We start from the raw sequence: 26,080 nt of genomic DNA, 5'->3' as shown, positions 1-26,080 counted from the left end.
TCTTGGGGAAAAATATTATGAAATATTAAGTCCAAATATATTCACTGCAAAGGCGATGAAGAAACAGGAGCCGCTGTCCTAAAAGACCCAAGGAGCTATTTTTAATGGAATTCAAGAGAGCAGAAAAAGAAGGAATTGAATTTGTAATTATAGCTTCTGTACTGCATCCCTGTTAGCACAAAACCTGGGCACACGTGAGCAAGCAACTTCTGGAAGGCAGAGGGGAAAAATGACGATTTCAGCTCAAATTCCATGTTCCTTAGAGGAAGTTTGGAGCTGGACTCACTGGTCTGTCTCTTCACCAGCTCCTAAAACTCTGCTCACCAAATGATTATCCCACCTTTCCACAGACTGACTCCAAACCAAGCTCAAAACTGTCTTCCTAGTCACAATTAGAAGGGAAAACAATATGCAGTTTTAGTAACATGAACTACAGGTAAGCAGCAGAGAGCCAGCAGAGCCCCTGGGGCTGAAGCACGTGACATCCAGGGACAGGCACAGGGAGCCAGGCCTGCTCTTAAAAAAAACAAAGAAGACCTTTTCAGCTACACAGGGAATTATTTTTTATTTATTTCTATTTTTAAGGCACAGTTGGAAGGGGGAGGAGGGAAGGAAATCTTTGACACGTGACTGTAAGGATTAAAATAAGGGGAGAAGTGGGAAGGCTCCCTGTGTTTAATGAGTAAGCTGCTGTAAGGATAAATACGTGGCTAAATAATTGTTCGGGTAATAGGCACTGTAGGAGTTGGCAGAACAATCTTAAAGCACTAAAGCACTAAATAATTTTCCCATCACCCCTCCCCAAAATAATGAGTATTTCTGCTGCTTTCTGAGGACTATCTGCACGTTACCCAGGTCATGCAGTTATTCCCCAGGTACTACCAGGTGCCCTCACCACATAAAATGCTTGAGACCTTGGGGAAATACAACACAAAAAGGCAAAAGAGAAATGAGAATGGGAGAAACAAGCTGCTTTTGTGCTTTTATCAGTCCCACAGCCCTTGAGGAAACCTGGGATTGCTTCCCGTCTGCCTGTCCAGGGCTGGCATTGCCCCTGGAGTTGGTGCAGCCTGTGCCAAGCAGAGAATGCTCAATCCTTTCCCTTACAGTCTTTAACACAATGAAATCTGGTCTCTGGGACAACAAATATTGATATTAAACACATGGCCTGAGCCTCAGTGATGAGCATGTCCTTGAAGAGCTCCCACTGTGTTTGATCTTGGTTGCACAGCCATCGTGCCGAGCAAGTTGGTACCTTCAGCTCTTGCAGCTAAAGGGATGTGACTTGCCCAAGATTCCTTGGAAACACAACTCCTGCAGGTTCATGATCACAGCAACAGGGCAAGAAAAGATTTAATTAAAACACAGATGAAGAGGGATGGTGAGCTGGGTAGAAAAACACAAGAGCGGGACTGCAAGAGGAAAAGAAATCGGAGTAGGAACTTTATATCCACTTCAGAGACACCAGATGAGGTTTATGAACCTTCTCAGTGAGTGCCAGCCAGGGGCAGAGCAGCTGTACAACATCAGCTCCAAGGGAGATCTCACTGAATTGCTTATTAAGGGACTCTACCAGCTCAATTTTCTGATTGACAGAGCAGATCAGTCACCAGCTCTACATGTGTGCTGGCCAGGAGGTTCCACCTGCTCAGAGTGACTGCATCAAGGCAACATCCTGATAGGAAAAGCAAACCAGAGCCTGTTTGGTTTCTATTCATTTTACTGCACTAGATCTTGATGCAAAAAATAAGCATATTCACCGCTCCAGCCCATCCCTGTGACTCCCCAGGAGGCACATTCAGCTTGGAGGCAGTAGACTTCAGGGGGCAAACACTGTATTTTGGTTTTTCTACTGCTCCCTATTCTGCTGTGTGACTTGTATCTCCTAAATCCGCTGTAGCACCAGGGTGTATACTAAAATATTTAAAGTTCATAAATAAGTCCAGCATACAGCTGGCCACCTGGGTGTTCACACTTCCCTTCACATGGCAAAAACAAGCCATCCCCGCCAAGTCCAGGAATGCCACGTGAACCCACTCCTCAGACAGACTGCAGTACTGCTGCTATGCCTTTCAATAAACACAGGAAGGCTTTCAGTGCTGCACCCTGTCACCTCAATGTTAATAGAGAATTAGGGGTGCAAAGTCGAGCATTAGAAAATTAGGAGACAAATCCTACAGCCTCTGCCTGTTCTCTCAGAGCTCAATCCCTCTCCCAGAGGAAAAGAAAAAAACAACAGACATTTGGAAAAAAACTTCTAATATTTGGCAAAATGCATTAAAACTCCCTAAAAACCCAAGTTTGGGGAACCAAACCGCTTTTAAGGACTGCAGAGTCAGGTTATCATTACCCAAATTCCCTGCATTGTTAATCACTCAGCATTTAGACAGCAACACCCATTTCCAAAAGGGATTTTTAGGACACCAGATTCTCACAAGCACTACAGGCAGAACACAGACATCCTTCCCCTGCAAATCTGCCTCTTTCAACAGGACCTGCAGATCCTTGTGGGAAAAAACCCTGCTGCACCCCATGGTGACAGCAGCACTGTAAAAGCATCAGTTTGCCCACGCGCTGGATGTGATGCACAGACCTGCAGCTAAAGGAGGTTTTTCTTCCACACTAACAGGTTTTCAAGCCCAGCTTAATCTTTCATGAGCATTATCCTCAAGTCTCTTTTCATTCAGATTTCTGAAAGCCTGATTTCCTAACTCAGGCATCCAATTTTCTGTATTGACCCACTACCGCCCACACGGCTCCATGTCAGAGCTTTATTTATCACATCCCAGCCTGCAGAAATTTTCATCTGTGGAGACACTTATGGGAAACAGCTTCTCTACCTCATACAGTCTTCGAATAAGACTGTGCCATTCCCATTTAGTTATTTAAGATCTTCCAGGTCCTGTGCTACCTACTGAGGAGAGCCCAGAAACTTGCAAACCTGTAAGAGCCACCTCACCATCTCAAGCTATCCCACTGAAATCCCCAAACAAACAGAACAGTATTCTTATCATTCTTGATAGAAGTGTTCCTGTAAGCCTTGCCATATGGCAGCAGTTGCTGATGGAGATGAGCAGAGCAGGCTGAACCGATGCTCCAGCACTTTCTAGCTTCCTTTCTGCTGCTGTGTTTGTCCAGCAGATGTGAAAATCAACATCCCAAACACCAGTAGCTGTAGAAACCTCATGGGAGGGTTTATACACAAGATCCAACTCAGGCAATTGTGTAGGCATTACAGCCATAAAAGCTTTCTGTCTTTTTGTTCTGACCCAGCTTTGGCAGGGTTTCATTCTGAACTCCAGGTTCATTTAGATCTGACAGACCTTGCAAGGAGCCTGGTTTGAGAGGAGATTTGGGACTGAGCAAGCACAGCGACTGCACTGGCTTAGGGACTGGTTCCTGGAGCAGCTACAACTTATGCATTCCACCTCCCCCTCCAAAACAGGAACAGCTCTGCATTTTAATATATTAAGGCAACACAGCAGGCCACTGCTGTCCCATTTAGAACCACGGAACCATCAAATGATTTGGGTTGAAAGGGTTCTTTGAAGGTCACCTAGTCCAGCCCCCCTGCCATAGGCAGGGACACCTTCCCCTATCCCAGGTTGCTCCAAGTCCTGTCCAACCTGGCCTTGGACACGACCTCTCTGGGAAACTTTGGACTTCTCCCCTTATCGCTGCTCCCCAGAGAGACAGAAAAAGGACAGTGTTGAAAGAGTGAAGGGTAAAATCCAAACCCACAAGATCTCTTTCCTTTTCCACCCCATAAATGACAGAATCCCTTTTTTCTCCTCCACCTCCTCCTACTTTGCAGCACTTCAGCTAAAATGAACTCTTCGCAAACAACTCTCACATCCCTCATCTACCAGCACTCAAGTGCCGGGAGGACAGACCAAGCAGTGCCTGTTACCCAGCCCAAATTTGAAGAAGCTCATTGCCCCTGAGGCTGCAAGCCTTGTAAGAGCTTTTTGCACCTTATGGCCCTTATGCCACAGGTTCACAAACTCCTCCAAAAGCTCTCACTGGCACAAGGGCCCTGCAACAGCGGTTTCACAGCTGAAGAAGCAAAGTACTTTCCTCAAATCTCAGAGCAACCTCAGGCAGAGCCAAGTGCAGTCTTTGGTCTCCACATTGGCACCTTTACCATGAGCTCATCCTGAGCTCGATGCACGAGACAGAAATCCCAAATGAGAACAGCATGGGATGTAAATCCCAAAAGCCACCACTCAAACAGAACGGTTTTGCGGTCGGATTGGATAATCTAAAGGAGGATCCAAACTGCAAACCACACGTGATGGTGCTTTTTTGTGCTTCTTTCCCATCATTCCCATCACCTGCATAAGCTGAGGCCAAGAGTGCCTTGCAAGAAGGGCAAGGCAAATTATGATGTGCAAGGCAAATTACAAAGGGCGAGACAAATTACAAAGGGCAAAACAAGGGCAAATTAAACTGCCCTAAAAAGCAGAAACCGTGCCTACCCATAGATGTCGAGCACGCCGATGAAGGAGTGCTGCTTGACAGTGGTGTGCAGGGCCTTGTTGATGTGCTGCACGATCCAGTTGAAGAGCTGGGCGTAGATGTGCTTGGCCAGGGCATTCCTGGCGTTCACCACCTGGTGCAGGGACATGTTCTTGACGTAGGTCTCAGCCGTGGTGACGAGCTTGCGGTTGCAAAGCCAGTGCTGCATCTGGCTGAGCTCCACGCCCAGCAAGCCACAGAAGTTCTTCAAGTGCTCGTCCTCGCTCTGGGAGAGGGGGATGAGAAGCAAAGTCAGCAGGCTGGTGACACCCCAAACTGGAGCTTTAACCCCCAAGACCTTTGCAAGGAATTAGCGGCGTTCCATAACTATCTAGGGAGAGACTGTGTCCCTCTGTGGTTGGCAGGAATGGAGAAGCAATGACACTCATCCAGTTGTGCCAGTCTTCATGGACATGAGTGGAACAGCTCACACAGAGCTACAAACAGTGGCACCACAGCTCGGCTCTGCTCTGGTTATCCTTGAGGTCTCAGTTTTCACTAAGAGCAGATTTCCAGAGGACAGAGCAACCTCCACTTTACTACTCCTTGAGCTGCAACCACACACTCCTTCAGAGCAACCTGGATTAAGCTCTTAAGCTAAAGCTTAGGCTTTGCCATGACACCTTTTACAAACTAACTCCATTTTGAATAACAAAGTTATAAATTGTGCATTACAAGAAGGGCCTGGGCTTTGAACAATTAATAAAATTATATGTGATCTTCATTTTCCCCAGTGCAATGTATTTCCCCCGCCCCCATCAAACTGAGGCAAGGCAGTTCTGAGTCCCTGTTGTGCTAAGATAGTGGGCACTGCCTTTTGGACAGGGAGAAAACAGTTTCCTTTTCTTCCATGTAATAATATATATGTAAAGGCAGTAAATTTTTTCCAGTTAGATATGTGCACGTACAAATGCTGAACGGGTTTGGGGATGGAGAATAAAAGTGCACTTTACGAGAATTCTAGAATGCTTTATTGCTATCACACCTTTTTGACTACAGATTCAAAGGCATAATAGAACTGATTTAATACCTTGCAGTTACATCTGTAGGTAATTAAACAATATGAACTTCATTAGCAGAACTCAGCATTGTCAAAGCAGACCTCTTTCAACATATCCCTGTTGCCAAATATCAAGTAAATTACCCCAGCACCTAATGCATCAAACACCAAGGTATCTCAAGGGTAATGCTAAAACTGTGCGCAGAACCCATTTTAATACTTTTACTAGGAACAAACTACCCAGCCTGAGATGCAATGATAATTTACAGGACAGTATTTTCCAAATAATTGCTTTTTTTCCCCCCTACCTCTGAACAAACAGAAACAGAAAAATTGCCGCTAAGGCATGTTTTGTATTATTTATTCTTGCTAATTTACTGTGCAGTGCTCCTTTGGATGCTGGATTGGCTGCATCACAAGCAGCAGCTCCATGGCTTTGCCTGTAGGAAAGTGGTTTTAGAGCATCACACCTTCTGCTGGTGGAGTCACCGTTCCCCAACACTGTGCACTAGGTGTTCTAAGGAAGCAGGAAGAGTTAAAGATGTGTTGGGATGTAAGATGATAATCTTTTATTTATCTTGCCTACAGGCTGGCCAGAGAGGAGGAGCAATTCACTGTCTCCAAGGAAAAAACAAAGCGACTAGGAAATTATAATGTGTTTCCAAAAAAAAAAGACAAAGAAAATCAGGAGGAAAAGGGCTTTCTACTAAAGCATACTGCTGTGAAGCTCAACACATCCAACATGTCCTGATTTATGAGCACAGCAAAGTCCCCACACGCCCCACTCCAGCTGGTGACCTACCGACAGACTACAGGCTTCACTTCCTCGTTCCACTTGGATTTCCAAGTTCCCAAGGTGCAGAATGGCCGCAATTATCCTAAAAATGGTCATCTGATGAGACTCCTTCACTCCTGCGTGAACAATTGATAGCTGATTGCCACACCAGAAAACAAACAGCAATTTTCAGTTTATTTGAAGATGCTCAAGGTGTTTGATTTCCTTCCCAGGCTGCTGGTTTTCAGAATTATGAGACTTCTTCCAATCAACACACCGTAAACAGTCAATTTTAACACAGACGGGTTTAACACACACAAAACCAAGGATGCTGCTCCCTTATAATCAAACAGGGTCAGAGCTGTAAGAGCTCTTGTGGCTTTTACAGAACAAGGGGTTGTTTTGTGTGATCGCAGTCGGCTGACAACTGAAGCACAGAAATTACAACATATTGCCAGTGTCCCACAAACAGAAGAGAAAATTAAAGGCCTGCACATGATGCACAAACGCCTCCACGCTGGTGCTATAGCTGGATACAGCAAGGCACCAGGGAGGTGATGCAGAACTCTGTCTCACTGTCCCCAGTGCCTCAAAAAGAGCTACGTGTTGGTGAGTCTTTATTGGGGGTGTAAGATGTTATTGCTTTATATATTTTTTTCTGGCAGGATTTACAGGCATTCCCAGCAGGAGCTTTGCTCAGCAGCAGCCTGCACACGGCCTTCTCGCTGTATCCTGCATTCTTTTTCCATTCCAGCTGGGTTTCTGCGTCCCTTTTGTGTTCAGGGCTGGTGTCCTAATTATCCACCCAAGGTCCAAGACATCACCTGCTGGTTTCTGAATTACCCAGAGCTTCCCTTTTTCTCTCTTGGGACTTTTCTGTTATCAGCACAGTGAGAAAGGTTTCAAGGTTACTAAAAGGAGCAATGCTCTGCTGTGACTTGGAACTCTTAATTGGAGTTAAGCCTGGCTAGGATGGGGATTTGCAGATAAATCTGACTTCTTCTAGTTACACACAGAAAGGAAAGGCTGAAAAGTGTAGTAGCAGTATCACCAGGCCCTGAACAGAAACAGAGCTGAGAAACACTGAAGGAAAAATGAGGAAAGGCAGAGCCAGAGGAAGCATGTGAAGAGAAGGAAAACATCATCAAACTGGCAGCAGAGGAAGATGCTCTCACTGTTCTTCCCAAGGATCAGCAAGGAGACAGGGGGGCTGCTTGGGGAGGTGGAGAAGGGGAACAAAGAGACATGCCAAGGGGATGGGAAGAGAGTTTCCTGGGGATTACAGTCCTGTGGGCAAATCTGGAGCAAACAGAAGCCTTATTTTTTGAGTAGTTAACAGTTAGAAGTCACACAAGCTGTACAAGAAGAGGGTAATGACAAGACCCCACTATCGCCCCAAAGAAAAAGAGATTGAGCCTATCTGAACACAAATAGGGCAAATTTTTGGGAAACACTTGCAGTTCCAACACTTGAAATAAGTGCCCACGCTCATTGTTGGCACAGCTGGTCAGGGGATTTCACAGCCAACTGTGAACATCATGAACTCCTCTCACAACATATGAAATGCATCTGAGAGGCACCGAGACTGAACAGGATTTAAAAACATGGTTTCAGATAAATATTAATAAACTAGGGAAGTTTTCCCCAGCAAAAATTGTTTTTCCTTTCCAACAGCCACTGCTGCAGGCAGGCTGCAGCACTGTTCCACTGCAGCATGCCACAGATTTTGCAGCTGCCACACAGCCATGGACTCTGCACAGCAGGGATGTACTCAGCCCATTATTTCCAGGAAATCAGCTACTTGGTACAATACTGTGATGGTCCGAGAAGTGACATCACCCTCAGCCCCAGCACAGATTGAACTGCAGAGTAATTGCTCTTTTCCTGCTTGTAAACAAGTGTAAAAAATAGCTGCAGCACAGCTTTGCCTTCAGAATGGTTTATTTAAGTTGCTCTTAAATTCCGTGTCCTTCTCCATTTCACTGCTGCTTTGCAGGCTGTTGTAAGAAACACTTCTGCAGCTCATACTGAACAACAAAGTAAAGCCAACTAGGTCAACAGGAACATTATAATTCAGGCAAAACACTGAAAATAAATGCAAGAGACTTCTGCTGGGCAGGCTCCAAGCAGAGCAAACCCTTACCAAGCAGGGTGAAGGCATGCCTCGTTTTCTCAAAGTCATCAGCATCATCCACACCACTGATGGACGTGTCACCTCCCTGAGAAATGTAGAAAAAGTCTTCTGCACAGGCTAGGAAAGAAGGAAGAGGAGCAATACATCATCAAGCAGTACTCATCCCCCGCAGCCACCCCCTGGAACATGGACTGGGATGCTCCCCAAAGGGCACCTGTCCCCTTCAAACCCCAGTTACTCAGAAATGGATGAAGTAGAACTTTGATAGGTGACTGTAACTACTTCTTGCAGTGATGAAACCTCTTCCCCATTCAAAGCAAGCTCAGTCAGGCCAGTGCTAGGGTATATTTGGTATTCTAATAACTGCTCCATCACAGGGGTGAAGATTATTTCAGATACTGAGGTTACTGCTTTCGATAATTTTTCATCCTGTTTAACACGCCCATGACTGATTGAGATACTTTAACACCTTTCCCACATAAAGCCTTAAACCTTGGGAGCAGAGGGAGTGGAGAATGGCTTGCAGTGCCAGCATTACACCATGTAAACATCTGTGCTTTACCAAAGTTATTTCAGGACGACACCAATAAATTGTGTGGAGACAGAGAGGCATTTCAAATGCAAATACAACAAAAAGAGGTCACAGGGCTTATATCCACTTTAAAAAGCTGCACATGCAATCACTCCACCTTAAAACATATTTCCCAAGCATCATGAATGTAAAGAGAAAAAGCCTACTGTGTGTTCCACATCAGCCTACTGGTAACCTTTAAAACCACTGCAATCTGCAATTTTTGACTCAAATTGCCACCAGAAGCTCCCCATCCCTTCCCTGCCCTCCCGTAGGCTTTTGCATTAGCTGTACTTTCAAGCTGTAAAGAAAACATTTAAGTCTTTTTGACACAGAAAGCCCAGGGACACAGAGGTTTTGGTAATTCTGCTCATTGATGGAGCATCAGGAATAAGGGGCAGAAAACATTGATTGGGGTCAGGCAGACTATGTCCATCCTGGTCCCCCAGCACAACAGGAGCTCACCCAGCCCCTGATGGAGCACATCACGTTAACAACTTGCTGTTTCTGCACATCTTGCACCTTGCAAGATGCACCCAGGGCTGGTGGTGGTTGATGGGACCGCAACACCAGCTTCCAATTTTAAACATCCACACTGAGATCTGTTTCTGCCTCAAGTCATCTCTGGTATAACTGACTCCAATCTTTACATTTCAATATATGTATAATTATTTTAACAACCACATAAACCCTTTGATTCACTGCAAACAACTAAAACACATTCCTGCTTTGCACCACTGCAGAGGCATCATAAAATTAGACACCACACCTCAAAAGACACTTGCACTGCACACTGACATTTTAAATCAAATATTTACCTTCTAGTTTCAGATTAAGCCTTTAGGATCACTCTGACTGAGCAACACTGGTTTGCTCTGCTGGGCTCACCTGTGTTTAGAGACTCTCTCTGGTTTTGAGCATTTTGCAACATACAAGAGAGTAACGACAACTCTTTGTACGTGCAAGGGCCAAAGGAGAGGCAAAAGCTCTTATTTCTTATACATCCTCCCCCATGTCTAATAAATGGTGGATTTTCACAGCAAGATACCCCTTGTTTTGCATAAGCCCTGGGGAGAAAAGGCTGACACGTAAGGTAAGTACACCTCACACAAGGAAACAAATTTGAGTTTCGACTAGTCATCTTGAAATACAGGCTAGTGAACCTGAGGAAAATGAAAAAAATGAAATGGAAAAAAAAATCACTCAAGAGAAAGAGAAATAAGCGAATTGTGCACATCTGCACTCACAGAACACTGCCCAGCACTAGCTGTTCCACAGGTCAAGGCAGAGCCTCCATCGGGCCAACAAGAGCAGCTCACGGCACCCACAAGTCTGTCCCCACAGACTGTGTGAGCAGCCCCACATCTGCTGGCTACCAAAACATTCTGAAGAGTCATTTTTAAGCTATTGCAAGGTGACAGTGGAGGAAACACCAAGGACACATACCTTCAACTTTGGAAATAATTACCTCCTTTTCCAGTTTTGCGTTTGACCTGGTGGATACCTGTGCACAAGCACCACTGAAAAGTGCAGCTGGAGACTGATGTGCATTGACAACACCAAATTTTGATTAAAAATGACCCAAGAAGGCTCCCTTGGGGGCTAGCTGCCCTGGCACCCACTGCCTCCTACATCACCAGCTGTTGCTATTGAATTGAGAAGTTGAGAGCCACAGTCACAACAGCACAAAGATGTTTTTGCATCTTGGATGATCCACCAGCAGAGCAGAGACCTCTCAACCTACACTGTTACCAGTCACCACCAATACAGATGATGCTTTTAGAGAGCTGTGATGAGTAAGACTGGTGTTTCCTCTGATCCACATGTTCCCAGGATGAGAGGGGTGGTTGCACAGCTGGAGCTCTCACACATCAGCTCATATCCCAGTCTGAGCTGAAAGCATCTGTGTCTGAATTCTAAGATGCCAGCAGACACAGCCATTAGTCAGGGTATCTTTGCAAAAATGAAGCACATAACCACATGGCAGCAACTCTTGAAAGTGCTCAAAGTGATGTGCTCCGTGTGGGCAATATGCCTACAGTGACACAAAAAGTCAGAAAGACAAGCCCAGAATTACCCAGAAACTGAAAACTCTCTCTTGGATCTGCCATTCCTCTGCAGCCAGGATGAAAACCTCTGCAAGCCTTTGTGTTGGGATCACAGCCTGCCTTGCTCTGTATTTTAAATACTGAAAAAGCCTATTTTAAGCCTTGCTACTTTTTCTAAGCAATATCAAATATCCAAGATAAAAGAATAACTAAAGTACATTTCTGCACCCCCTGCTGCAAGTGCAAACCCTCTGAATCAGGTGTTCTACAGAGGTTTTTGCCGCAAATTCTGGGAAAAGAACTCTAACCCATTTCAGGAGTTAACCATTGAAAAAAATAACAATGAATTCAAAGCACACAACCGCTCCTGCCAAGGTTTTGGCCAGATCAACCCCTACTCCAATCTTTATGCAAGTTTGGTACAATATTAACACGTGATCTCCCTGCATCAGCTGGCATCTACCAGGGCACATAGTTTCACTGCAGCTCTGCTGTAAATTTTTATAAAATCCTGGAATGGTTTGGGTTGGAAGGGACCTTAAAGATCATCCTGTTCCAACCGCTGCCACAGTCAGGACACTCTCCACTATCCCAGGTTGCTCCAAGCCTCGTCCACCCTGGCCTTGGACACCTGCAGGGATCCAGGGGCAGCCACAGCTTCTCTGGGCAACCTGTGCACCCTCATCCCGGGTGCCACATCCCTGGTGATGGCACAAGCAAACCTGTGCACCACCGGGGAGAAGAAGCCCTTCAAGCTCATCTCCCTTCACCTCTTCCCACTGAACAGGCACATGTGACCTCACCAACGACCTGAATTTCTGACCTCACCACGTTGTCCTGTTGCCATCAGATCTAGGCAACAACTGCCAGTGCACAGGGAGGTCCCAGTACTTACTGAGTCCGAGATCTTTGAATTCTGGAAGGCTTGAGGAGGCACAGAGCTGATAGAAGATGTGGTAGTTGCGCTCATGCTCTGCCTATGGGGAAAGTTCTGAGTTACCAGAGGCACAAAGAGGTTACAGTGGTGCTCCCACCCTCAGCCTGGTGCCCACTGAGCCCAGGGCTACACTGATCCCATTCCTTGCTTCCCACTGTTGACACCCCCTCAGTGCCACCAGGACAGGGACACTTTCTTGCCACCAGAGAGAAAGGAGATGCCAAGGCTTGCCCTGACCACACACATTGCCCCTCTTGCAAAGAAAACAAATAGCTCTGTATTACTTTCCACATCTTATTCCTCTCTGGGATAACCCAGTTCAATTAGCCAGCAAGCACTGTGGTGCAAACCAATAGCAATATAAAAAAAAAGGTGGTCTATTCTCATGGCTTCCCAAAGTTGTAAAATTTTTTAGGATTTTTGTATTTGGTGCTTTCCTTTTTTTTTTTTTTCTTTTTTTGTGTTTAAGGACAAAAGTTTTGCAGGTGCTTCTGAGCACAAACCAAGAAAGCTTGTCCTGAGCCCTGCACAAAAAACCCAAGGGATGTGTCACAGCAGAGACATCAGCCTCCTCAGCCCTTCTCCTGCCTCCCCTCCATCTTCAAAACCGAAGACAGTTGCCTGCAATTTGTGCTCCCTAGCACTTTAAAAGGCTCAGCAAAAACAAAGCAGTTGCCCAGAGAAAGGTTTTTTATCCCTGCCCAGCAGCCACGCCAGCAGCAGTGATCCCTCCTCCAGGCTCCAGCCTCAGGCTCAGAGGGAACAACCCAAGGCCAACTAATGAGTCTCCCAAGTACAAATTACCCCAGAATGAGGGTCATCACGTTGGGATCATGAAGAACAATTACAAAAGATTGAGTCTGAAAGACACGTCTGGGAGCTGTGTCTACCAGGAAAGGAAACGACCTCAGGTTGTGCCAAGGAAGATTTAGATTGGATACTAGGAATGATATTTTCACCAAAGAGGTTGTCCAGCCCTGGCACAGCTTCCTAGGGCAGTGTTGGAGTCCCCGTCCCTGCAGGGATTTAAAAGCCATGTGGATGTGGCACCTGGGGACATGGGTCAGTGGTGGCCTTGGCAGTGCTGGGGTACAGTTGGACTCAATGATCTTAGGGGTCTTCTCCAACCTAAATGATTCTGTGATTCTACTTTTTGAAGAGATTCTTTTTAATTCATAGAAAAGTCCCAGAGCATTGAATTCCCAGAGTACAGCGCCCAAAAGGAACAAAAGAAGGAAAAAACCCTGCAGCTGCTCACCTGAAATACAACCCGAGATTTTTCCAACAGATATGTCCTCATGTTGGCACCAATGATGTGGTATCTTTTATCAAAACCAATCTCAATGTATTTCCCAAATCGACTGCTGTTGTCATTCCTTGTTGTTCTAGCATTTCCAATGGCCTGCATAAAAGTAAATCAAACATTAATTTTTAATTTAATTTTTGAAATGTTTTAAGCATTTAAATTTGTAATCACTGTTATATAACCAATCACAGGGGGATTTAAGGAAAACCCCTTCCCAGATGCAGAAGGCAGAGCAACAATGTGACTTTGGGGAGGACTCTTCACTGAAAATGTGGTGTCTCCAGGATTTTTACAGAAGAAAAATGCATATGAACAGAAATGAGTGTCTGTACAGCAATTAAATCACCTACATCCCAACAGCCTTAACACTCCTGTTCTGTTTTACAGGATGCCCCCACCTTTGTCCATAGTCAACACTGGCAGCTTTCCTGGAGGAGTCATAAGCAATGAAACCTTGCAAGAGGAAGGGAACAAGATGCAGTCCACTTCCAGATGTTCAGGCTCTGGCACATGGATTTGATGACATGACAGAGTCTCCCTGTGCCTCTCCAGTTTTCCACACTGGGGCAGAAGGGAGAGGAGAGAATCCAGCCCAAAGAACAAACATCAGGGGTGCTGCACTGCAAACAGGGAAATCCATGAAGGAGCGACTCATGGTGATGCAAGAGGGCCAGAGAAAGGCAACATTCCCCTTCATGGATACAGCAACTTACTTTTTACAAACATTCCCCTGTCCTGAGATGATGAGCTTCAAGCAAGCACAGAAAAAGTGATGGAAGGGAAGGGACACGTACAGGGAAGATCCCTCAGGCCCCTCTAGAAGGCTGTCTGCCTTTCCCAGGCAATCCTTGCCGATCCCCTTTACCTGCATGCAGCTCCTGGGGAACACAGCAAGCATGCACACTCACCAAGAATCACAGCACTACCTACAGTACCACCCAAAACTTTTGATCACAGGACCTGATGCCTCCAGCTGCACGTGATGGAAATGCCCAGGGATTGTACTCTGTGCAGTACAACCAACAAAGAGACTGTTGCACATGCAAAGCTGCCTGACCCCTCAGCTGCTCCACCCTTCCATCCAGGGTTGAGGGCTCCATGGCCTGATGGCCTCAGCATCACACCCAGAGCAAGCCCTGCCTGCTACCTGCCCTATCCATCCACCCACACAACTCCTCTTCTAGCTAAGGCACCTTCTTTCCCCCAAGCCCATTTAACTTCAGGTTTTTCTGCAAACCCAGTAGGTTATTTTTATGGGTTTTTTCCTGCATAGGCAATGTTCTCATCAATTTCCAATAAAGACAGGCACGTTGCCTGGCCCCAGCACTTAGAAATTACAGCCAGAACAGAACACAGGCAAGAAAATTAGAGCAATAAAATTCTGGGGTCATATAGAAGAATAGCATGCACTATGAATTTTTTTCCCTGCATTGTTTTAGGTGTCCCCTGGTATTGCAGCTACTTTTCACAGAGGCAGAGGAGATGGGTGAGAAAAGGAGTAAACCAGTATGAAGAAAACTAACTACAGAAAAGCATCGTGTCCCCTGTCAGCTGTACACCTGTGTGGCTTTTCTTACTGATCACCTGCACCATCTCTTCTTTCAATATTCCAGCTCACACCCCACTTCAGGCAGCACAGTGTTAGATCACACGTGCTGCCTCTCAGGCTTGGTTTTTATCCTGGGTCAGCCACAACCTCCATGTCTGTGAGACAGTTTGGCCATCAGTTTTCCCACTTTCACTGGGAAGCCTCCCTGAAGGTTAAGCCAAGCCTAAGGTTAAGTGCAGGACAATGCTGTACTCCCTAGTTCCTGCCTTTAAAAAAAAAAAAAAAAAAATCATGAGTCTGAAGTCCTCAGCTGACTTTGGAAAAGCCCAAATCTTGAGTATACTGACTTGAGTATTTTACAAATGCCTCCAAAATTTTGCACTCTGACTCCAAAATCTGTTTGGAAAACGGGATTTAGGCACCCAAACATCTATTTTCAGCAGCTGGCCACAGTGCAAGGAAAACAAAGCTGCTTTTTCCCTTTCATTTATATTTATAAAAGGAATTATTTTCCTTCAAAGCAGGGATTTCCCTATAATAGGACTTTTCATTCCCCCATATGATTGATAGCAACAGAAAATTAACAAAAAATAAAACCGTATTAAAGTATCTCAAACAGATTAATCCCTTTCTTTTCTATACCACGTCTACACAATTAAAGAAGATTAGGAGGTACCATGCAGTGACAAAAGGAGGAGGAAGATGGCAAAATACTAATGGTGCCAGCAGCACTGCTCAGGCTCCCCTCTCTGGAGCCCCATCAAAGCCCAGCTCCTGGAGTTGTGCTAGGGTTACATAGGCTCAGCTTTAAGACCATCAAATACAGGAGCAATCAGGGTGGGTTAAATTAGGACTGTCACTGTATTTCTGCATTTTCAATCCAGCTCAAGGATGCTGTGACGCCGTAAATCAGATCTGGCTCACAACCCCCTGCGGTTCTCACCGGTTTTGTGACTTCTGGAGTCACACAGTGACCACTGCAAGCAGGGCAAAGGAAATTGTGTAGATTTTACCTCCATAATCGGGTTCGATGCGAGGACTTTGGCCTCGATGTTAGTCTTGCTGGCAGAGCCCCCGACGGTGGTGAAGAAGCGCATGGCGTATTTGGCAGAGACCGTCTTCCCAGCGCCCGACTCCCCGCTCACAATGATGGACTGGTTCTTCTCATCCCTGTTGAGGCAGAGGAGTCAAACCTTTGTAAGCCAATCCATTTTCTTGTTCACTGTCTGCACCATGCAACAGTCTTCCATCTTCACATGTGGTTGGTCCCTCACCTTGTTGCCACCTACGTTACGGACGCTGGGTTTTCTCTGGGTTTACAGAAGCAACAGTGAATAACACGCAACTGTGACACATCTCACCAAAAACACAAAGGACACTGGGCATCTCCAGAACACCTCCAGAGGCCTGCAGAGACAGTGGGAGATGAACCCCTGCATGAAGCACTGCTGCCTTCTTCACCCCTAAACCGAGTACCCCAGTGCTGGGAAGCCCATTCCCTCCTCGCCACAATCCCAAGCCTCTGCTGCTTGAAATCTGTCTGGAAACCTATTAACAGGCATTGGGTGAATATCAGCTTCTAATATCATACATTTAAGTTTTCCCTCCAACGCCTTCACTCAAGAATTTGAGAATTTGCCCAATAAAACATGAGCAATTCATTGTGAATCTTGCTCAAGTAGCCTTTAAAACACAGATACCCAAAAAGCTTCCTCTATGCTCAAAACGTGTTAAAAATATTGAAGTTGCAAAATCTAGTACCCTACAATTAGGGCACAGAAGAAACAATTTGATTCCCTAAGCAATTATGAATATCAATATTTTCATACAGCTCCCAACATCTGACTAAATCATTGACAACAATAATACAAAGCATGTCTCTGACATCAGGCCCACAGCAGCTACTCATCTCTAATCCTGTCAAGTTGCTAAGTCATTGATCTGAAGTGCAGGGGTACTTCTAGGACCAAGGGGTAACAAAAAGAGGATAAACAGTCTAAAAACAATCCATGGCAGACACCACTAAGTCAAGTTTGTTCATGTCCTGAAGCTCTGGAGAACAGAAAAGTTTTTTAGAAGGACTAGCCCATTAACAGAAGGATCAAAGCAGCCTGACACTCTCCAAGCGCAGAACAAGTTTCCTTACAGAAAGATACAGGTGTCCCAGCTCCAGGATAAAAATATTCAAGCAAATACACACCAGAACTTTTGATCTGCACATATGAAAATGCTTTGCAGGGGTGGGAAGTGTCATCCTAGCACCGAGGGGCTGATGCAAACCCTTCTCCAGCCATGATGGGAGCAGATGCCACTGTCCCATCCCTGGGCTGGTGCTGGGTAGTGGGAGCAGCTCTGCACCTCCAGGCTTCTGATGTCCTCAGAGCCAGGGCAAACCACCAGGTACCTCCAAGACAGATCACCAGGTACCTTCAGGGCAAACCACCAGGTACCTCCAGGGCACAGGACATTGCATGGGGAAGCGGTCGGTGCATCATCTTATGTAGCTTTTCAGCCTTGCACAGAGCACAGACACCCAAATGCTTTCCTCTACTTTCAAAATCAATCCTTTACATCAAAAAACCCTGTACAAGTCATCATTAAACACCCAGCCCTTCCCAGCATGGGTGCACAGCATGGTAGCCACTAGATACATCCCAACAATTAATCAGTTTATTGTGCTTGAGCTGCAAGGCACAGAAAGGGCCAAGACAGTAATAGGAGCTCATTTTCAGAACTATATCCCTCTAGGCAAAGATTTGCTGGCTCCAGGACCAAGTAGCTCTGCTGCAGTGGGATTCACTCCCCAGGGTATTGTCAGGACACTGCAAACCCCAGCACCTCTGCAACTCGGCCGTGGATTTTGGGAAGGAGAGAGTTTTCACTGCAGGATTTGCTGTAAGATCCCCAAATACCCAAGCCATTGGGTAATCTGTAAGAATGTAATTGGGTATGTTTTTAAATAAGATCAAATTAATCTTCCCAGACTCTGCCCGGCTTTCATGAATCACAGCTGAAAGCAGGCACAGAAAATCCTATATACAACTACAACAACCTTGCAGTTCTCTTGACATCAGGAAACACCATAAAAACACATTTCAATTTAAGATACTCAGTTCAAGTTTATACCAGCAGGAGATGAGAACAGAGGCTAAATGATTGCCATATACCACTTCTACACTTCCAACCGAAACACATCACACCATTACTGTCCTTCACTGTCAGGCACATACATCTTAATTCCTCCCAGGCTCAAGGTAATTGGTTTGAGAAAAAAACCTCAGCCAAATCCCATGTAACATTTTAGTGCAAACCACAACTTTGTGACACTTTCAGCAGGAGAAGAACGACGAGATGATTTCCAACTCTATATTTTTCAGAGCACCGATTCGTGAAGTGTATCTTAGTCCATCCTCTGGTCAGTTACACTGTTGTCCTTGGCATGGACCGGCAGGAGGGCAAGAGGAACCACCAGCTACTCTAGCTATCAGGGAGTTAATGCAGAAACAGAGGCTGGGAGTTGAGCAAAACCTCACCCAGGCACTCAACATCCTGGAGCCGGTGTTCCCGGTGACTCATCCTGGGTGGGAACAGCCTGGTCTTGCTAAGTCATGGTGTCGTGCCCTCCCCAGGGCTTGGCAAAGCCACCACGACTCTCCCACGGCCAGCTGGAAGGATCCAGGCACAAGGCTGCCAATGCAGCAGTCTCACACCTTTGGCCTTCCACAGGTGTGCAATAAAACTCTTTTTGTAGCATGAGCCGTCAGACACATGAGCCCAACAGAGGAAAACCAGGGCCAACTCCATGGTGAGAGCGGAAAACTAAGCACCAAACCCAGAAGTACACTGGAAAATGTCCATAGTAGTGGTTCCTGGGACAGCTGATGGCAGTGTTTTGGCATGGTTTATCTCTGGTTAAAGTAGATGACAGGTTTCACCTCTGCTTTTGCTATGGCCCAGTGGGGAAATAAGGGATGCTTACTCAGGGTTTGTTACACGTTTGTAGGTCAGTGAACAGGTAAGCAAGTAAGCACTTTATTAACATGGCTTCCCCTTTATATAGGGGAGGAAAGGAACATTCTGGAACTGGAAGTGTGAACATGACATTAGGGAAAGAGAAGGAGGGAACTCGCCTTAACGGGAAAAACAAGGAGGGGTTACATCTCTATAAGGGATAAAGGGAGAGGCATAACCTTGTGTGGAACATCTGCACTATGGCAGCTACACAACCAATCAGAACATGGGGGTAGAAGGAGCAAACAGCCTCGGGGGATTTCTATAGTAATACAGGGGTACAAAATAGAAAAGTGTAACAAACACTATAACCCACGCATTCATACAACAGTCCACTGTCTTTGATGAAAGTCCACTATGTTTAAAGGTCATCTTCTTCCTCCATGGATTCTTGTAATGCTTTCTTCCATCTCTGATACTGTTCTTTTTCGTGGTCATCAACTCCCACATGCTTTGATGATCTTCAAGGAGGTGCCCTGCCAGTCTCTCCTCCCAGGTAACAAGTGAAAGGACAAGAGGAAACAACTTCAAGTTGTGCCAGGGAAGGTTTACGATAGGTATGGGGGAAAATTTCTTCAGGGAAAGGGCTGTCCAGCCCTGGCACAGGCTGCCCAGGGAAGTGGTGGAGTCCCCAGCCCTGGAAGCATTAAATAAATATGCGGATATGGCAACTGAGGACATGGTTTCATGGTAGACACGGTGGTGGTACTGGGTTGATGGCTGTACTCAATCTTAGAGGCTTTTTCCAGCCTTAATGATTCCATGATTCTATGATTCATGGACAACCACTCACTTAGCTCCCATGTTGGCCGTCAGTAGGATGCAACGGAAAAAATTCACATCAGCTACAAGGAAGTGGCAGACAGAGGCTTTGTCATGGGCTGCAAGGGTGGATGAACAGATTATCCTTCATCAGAGGTAAGGGAGAAGCAGGAGAAGGAGGTGACAACCAAAATCCCTGGAACTCTGCAAATGCACAGCTGGCATGGCCTAGAGCCACACTTGCCTAAAAGTTACTTGAGAATTATTGTTTCTTATCCTTCTCTCCGTGACAGGTACAGCCCTGGCAGCACATTTCAAAAAGCATTTCCCTACCACTCTTCTCCTTAATCCTGAAGATGAAAACTCCACCATTCTCCAGTTGAATGAAGCCAAAATCTCAAAAATCTCAAAATCTCATTCCTTGGCATGCACACAGCACTGCTACAACGTAATATTTGGTAACCTACTTTTTTCTGTTTACCACTAAGATTCACATCAAGACTTCTTGATACCAAATCTGACCTCTCTCATAACTTCCCCCTATCAGCTAATGGATTTCTCCTGGATGCAGAAGGCAGAGACCAACCCAGGTGGGAGCCCAGCCAAGGAGCAACCCAGACCCACAGTCCCCATGGGGTCCAGATCCCATCAAAAAAGGACTTTAAGTGGCATTCTGAGTGGTTATTCCTCCCTCTGCCTTGTCTCTTTTTAAAAGAACCATCATTCTCCAAAAGACCCTGAACACAGTGATAAAACCATGGCCAACACCATTTGCTCCTATTGCAGCCACTCTGACAGGTCACATTTTCCCAGAGTTTCTCATTAGTTTGCCCTAATGGCTGATGTGCTGCAAAGTGAAATGGCCTAGGTGGGCTCTCCATGGCACAAAAAACTTCTGGATTATATTAATAACATAAAATAAAAAGAAAGATGTTTTTTAGCAGGCCACTCCATCTCCTGCACTTGCAGTAATGTGTCTCTTCTGTTGGTGTTTTTTTGTTGTTGGATATAATGCATGTTCAGACATTTCTTTTCCAACTTCAGGAATAAAAGCCTTCAGGAACAAAGGCTACAGAGACTTTCCCTTCTTCAGTGTAAAAGTTAACCAACTGCTGGTGCCAGCAGGGAAAAATCGATGAACCTCACAGAGCAGTTGGTAGCAAACAGGATGCTCAGAGAGAAGAAATGGTTAAAACCAGGCGGGGGGTGTTTGTACCCAGCATGGAACAAAACATACTGAAATGTTTGGCCACCTTGCAGGCACAGTGTGCAACACAGCTGCTTGAAATACAGTCAATTTTAGCAGCACCAGCACGGAAGAAAATTTTTATGGGAAAAAAGTCTAAATAAAGTGAAATGTTAAGGGTGAATACAGTCTCTGCTGCAGCATGGCAATACTGTCACATCTCCTGCGGGGGGCTACTCAGGGATTGCCTTTGGGATTAGGCTTCAACGATGGCCAAAGATGCTGTTCCCACCACACACCACAGCTGCAGCTCAAAACTAGGTATGAGGCACTTAAAGATGCAACTCCATGACGACCTTCACCCCCACAGGTCTCCAGTACTTTCATTTCTTCACTTAACAGCAGTTTTACAAGTTGATTCAAAGCCTGGAAAACTAACACCAGGATCTGTGCAACAGCCTCCATCCATCAGAGATGCAAACAAAACCACCAGGGAGCAGAATTCCAAGCAGAACAAAATCCAGAATTGTTTCTTCAAAGCAAGAGGAAACAGCACCTCCAAACATGCTATGGAGGTGAGTAACACAGTCAATTTTGCAGACATCTTAGGAGCCAAACACACCAAGACTCTAACCCACACACAGAGTAAGAGATGGGTGAGGTGCCCAACCCAGCAAAACTAAGTAGAGAGTCACTGGTGTTTTTACAATACATGAGAAATTTCATGGAATCACAGAATTGCCAGGGCTGGGAGTAACCTTTAAAGGTCACAGGCCTTCCAGTATCCTAGGTTGCTCCAAGGCCTGCCCAGCCTGGCCTTGAACACTTCCAGGGATGATTTCTGTAGTGGGAGCAAAACCACTTGCACTAAAAACACAGCTCTTCCAGGAGGGAAAAATATCTGATGCAAATGACAGCAGAGCCAGACCCTGTGAACAATTGTCAGGGGTCACTCCAGCTTTAATCCCAGATCTGACACTAATTCTCCACGTCGTGGAATGAGTCAGTAAGTCTCTCCACCATGGAAATCATATTTAACCTACTTCTTTCAGGATGCTGGGAGGATTAGTGTTCATAAAGCAATCCGAAGATTAAAAATCCTTTACGTACTGCAGTTTGAACTGAGCCTGACCATAACAAGAACACCCATAAAGCCCAGACACACAACAGGCTCTAATACACTTCTCTACTGACAGTGCTGCACAGGCTAAAGATGAGCATAAATACTGCATTGTGTTGTTAGTGATATAAAAAAATGCAATAATTTAATTACCACTAGACTGCATCCTTCAAGTGCATCCCTCACTGCATCCCAAAAGTGATGAAAAACCGAGATGGTCTAACTTTGCCTTCAAATTAATAAACAAAAGTTGCACACTGTGAAGGTAAAACTCAGAGTGTTGCAGCATTGTAACACAGAGAAAAGCCATCTCTGAAATTTCCAAGCCAGGAACTGTTCCCATTTCAGTAGGATAACTGGAATTCAGAGCAGCATCACTGTCAAGAGTGGTAGCAACTTGTTTTACTTGTTTGCTTTAATTTGGGTTTTTAGAGTACCACACTTGGTATTGTCAGTCAAAGCAAATAAAACCCCACAACTTTGGGGTAGTTAGACTTTTCCCTCAGAGAAACCCAAGAAGATGCTATTCAGCATCCAGTCAAACAAGAGTGTCTAAGGACATGTTTTCTGTTTGCATTATCAAACATCAGCTGCAAATGCACATTTTATGCTGCAGCTGCTGGAGCCAGCAGTACCATAAGGACAGATTTTTGAGTGTTATATATTCATTTGAGTCTTTTTTTACACTGTATCCTTCATAAACAGCATGGATTATCCTATACAAGCTTTTTTTTGTCCTTTCTTTATGTAGATAATTTTTTTAATATAGATAACTTCTTTTTTATAGAGAGATAACTTTTCATACAGTGGTTTATACTGATGGGGGAAAATAATACTGTTTTCACCAATAACCTACACCCACATGGGCCACATCAGAGCTTCAAAATTCATTTTGGCCACAGAACTGCTGCAGCCCTTCCCCATCCTGGTACCATTACAACTGTAAGGACAACACTACACTGGAACGCAGAGAAATCAGAGAAAGAAAACAGCAATATCCCACCTCAGCAAGGCCTAAGCCTGGTGTAACATCACTCATCTGCTGCAGGTGTCCCTGGGGGATGTTAGATCATGCAAGGTCTTACTCAAGAAGGTGCATCAGGGATAATGTATCCCCCAGGGTCCGTCCTGAGCAGCTTTGGAGCAGATTTGCTCACACACAACCCCTTGGGTTTTAGCAAAAAGGCAGAGAGAAAATATGGACTTGAATTTCTCAGTTGCTGGGAAAAAGCCTAAAAGTACCAGTCTGGCCCTGGATGGGAAAGGATGAGCACAAAGCACGATGCTCAAGGAGCAGGTAAGGTGCAAATTAACCTCATCCTCTGCAGTGGTCACCATCAGCTCTGCTGTGCAGCACTACTCCCTCTGTGCAACACTGTTTAACACACATCAATGTGACGTTTCCAGCGCAGAGATCAAACATCCCGGTGCAAATTAAGATGTCTTTGCAGAGGTCAGAGCTCTTTCATGCGACGCCCCAGCAGACCAGTCCCCCCTCCTGCGGGAGCCGCGGGAGTCCCCCCGGTCCCGGCTCATTAAGGTACTTTCTCCCCCCCAGTTCTTTGTGCAGCCGGCTGGAAATGCTCCTGCAACGGCAGAGAAAATCCCAAGAGCTCCAAGTTTCTGCAAGATGCTGAGCTGTCTCCAGCTGTCTCCACCAATTCCTGGGGGCAGGCGGGATGACCTTCTCCCAGGATTTATGCTTTGCACACCGTGTCGGGGAAGAACACAAGCTCCTGGGCCACAGGGAAACGGGGTCGGCAGCTCTTTTGTGCGCTGCCTCTAGGGAGAGCAAAACACACACCTGGCCGGTTTTCTCAGCTCTCTGGCACCCTGATGCTCTTTTCTGAGCTGGGATCGCACCACAGAGAACCCCTGGCTCCGACCCAACAGCCTGCAAGCCGCTGGCCCCTGTGGAGCACTACAGAGGGAGGAGGTTTGGTACAGCACCGTCCCAAAAATAACCACACAGGGGCAAGAATCATGTGGGATGCTACCCCAGCAGATCAGCTCTGGGGGTGCCAGGAGGGCAAGTCAGTTTTCTTCCACCCCATGGCAGTCCCAGAAAGATGGTCCTTCTGATGGACCTCATCACCTCCACCATCATCAGCCACCCACTCACGGCTGGAGAAATCCTACACTGCCATCTGATTAATTAAATCGGGAAAGAGTGGGAAAACTCCGGAAAGAGATTTTTTCAGAAACCGGTTGGCTTTTGGGCGTGTGCTCTGGGTTCTCCATCCTGAGGCCTCCAGAACTGAGGATGTGGGATGGCAAGCAGTGACTGGGAGGTGGGCAAGGCCAATCACAAGTCTTTGAGCTCTGACGTAATTATGATGCTCATAAACACTGTTTTGAATGTTTAATTGTATTTGGTGTTACAGACTTCTCACCTCAGAGCTCCAACAGTTCTCCTGCATCACAGCAGCGATTACACATTTGACGTAGGTAATTATCACTCCTTCCCAGATGGTGATATTTCACACACGCACAATCATTACTCTCACTCAGGCACTGACCTTTCTTTACCTTAAGCTCTCTCATGCCAGTTCTGTCCCATTTATGAGTATTTATGATCTCTCTGTAAGGGATGTTTTATTCATTATTAAGTCTGCTAGCAAGTAGCACAGTTCTCATTCTGAATTGTCAAAAAGAAAAAAAAAAAGAAAAAATAGAATAAAAATTAAAATTAAATAAAAAATAAAATAGGATAAAATAAAATAGAATTAAATTAATATAAAATAAAATTAAAATTAAATTAAATTCATATAAAATAAAATAAAATAAAATAAAATAAAATAAAATAAAATAAAATAAAATAAAATAAAATAAAATAAAATAAAATAAAATAAAATAAAATAAAATAAAATAAAATAAAATAATGGACTAAATAGTTGGTTACTTATCCTCAGAGCATCTCTCTGTCCTCTCCCATAACAAGGCAAGAAAGACCAGAGGGTCACTCCTCCAAGCCTTTGGAAACATCTGGAGTCCCTCCCAGCTTAATTTTTTTTTTTTCTGTATATCACCTCTGGAGAAGAAAAGCAAACCCTGAGGTGTAACACCAGCACCAGCATGTTTATGGCAACACTCTTCCAAAACCTTCTCCCCTCATCCCTATCCCACTTTTAAACCTAAACAGAAGAGAAATCCCTCAGTTTTACTCACTCCTAAATTCAAGGTTATACATTGTTTTTTGCTCTGATCCCTTTCTTAGACCAAAGCTTTAGTTTTGAGATGGTACCTGCTACAAGGCCCTGCTAAGCTGCAGCACAGCTCAGCCCCACAGCTCCCTGAAAACCCCCAACATAGTCTCATTCATCAGGAGACCTAAACCCTTCCCTGCTTTTAATATAACGTAGGATTCAGCCTTATTTATTGTGCCAGTCTGATTCCTCTTGCATCTCCGTCGGGGGTTAATCTCTCTTTTAACTCCTATCTGCTCTCTCATTGTACAGCTTTAAATCCTCCTGTAAAGCTTGAAATTTGAAGTGCTATCAAAGGACATCCCCCACCGTGCCCACATCCCTCCCTGAGTCTGTTTGCTTAATGTGCAGGGTGGATGCTGCAATTCCTGCTCTTTTCCAGCTCCAGCATTGCACCCCACAGCAGGAAAGAGAGCAGTTGTCACCACACACACAGCCGCACTGGCACCTGTATCTCTGCAAGACACAGATACTTTGTCTGTTGCTGCAGGCAAGCAGTGATTCTCACACTTTGACATATGCTTTTGACAGTGCAACGCAAAGCCTGGGTACACTAACTTCCAATAAGAATGGAAAGCCACTACTAAACAGGGTAACCTGTCTGCAGTCCAAGTGTTTGGGCAGTTAGTGCCAGAAACAGCATGTGGGCAGTGGGGCTGAACAGGGGAGACATTCTATTTCCATATAACTTCTAATTTAGGAATCACACAGTAGATGCTGACCCTGATTTGAACTGCAGAGACAGGGGATTAATTATCTGGTACCCAGAGAGTTGCAGTTTAGATCAGATATGCAGAAGCTGAACTCACTCATCAAATCATTCCTGAATTATTTTTTTTTATTTGTTCTGTGAGAACTATCAACAACAGTACACCGTGAGGGGATCCTCACACTCAGAGGGAGGAAGATCCAGTCTAACCAACAGGTTACAAAAACACTTGCTTTCCCACTGACGTT

The 26,080-nt window shown here is 45.3% G+C and overlaps 1 protein-coding gene across 4 annotated transcripts in view; it reads right to left on the bottom strand.

Moving 5' to 3' along the window:
- The window catches only part of MYO5B (myosin VB), a 143,816-nt gene that overhangs the window by 78,500 nt on the left and 39,236 nt on the right, over positions 1 to 26,080 (bottom strand). For all 4 annotated transcript variants that reach the window (XM_051803659.1, XM_051803661.1, XM_051803660.1 and 1 more), the window contains exons 5-10: positions 15,852 to 16,008; positions 13,242 to 13,385; positions 11,942 to 12,023; positions 8,437 to 8,544; positions 6,321 to 6,430; positions 4,479 to 4,744 (exon numbers count right to left, since the gene is read on the bottom strand). In XM_051803659.1, coding sequence (XP_051659619.1) covers positions 4,479 to 4,744; positions 6,321 to 6,430; positions 8,437 to 8,544; positions 11,942 to 12,023; positions 13,242 to 13,385; positions 15,852 to 16,008 — 867 coding nt within the window. The remainder of the gene's footprint in view (positions 1 to 4,478; positions 4,745 to 6,320; positions 6,431 to 8,436; positions 8,545 to 11,941; positions 12,024 to 13,241; positions 13,386 to 15,851; positions 16,009 to 26,080) is intronic.

Source organism: Manacus candei, unplaced genomic scaffold (genome assembly GCF_025592945.1).
Source record: "Manacus candei isolate 608988 ecotype Guabito, Panama unplaced genomic scaffold, ASM2559294v1 h1tg000059l, whole genome shotgun sequence".
In the NCBI taxonomy this organism is placed as follows: Eukaryota; Metazoa; Chordata; class Aves; order Passeriformes; family Pipridae; genus Manacus; species Manacus candei.
This window is presented reverse-complemented; position numbering and strand designations above follow the sequence as displayed.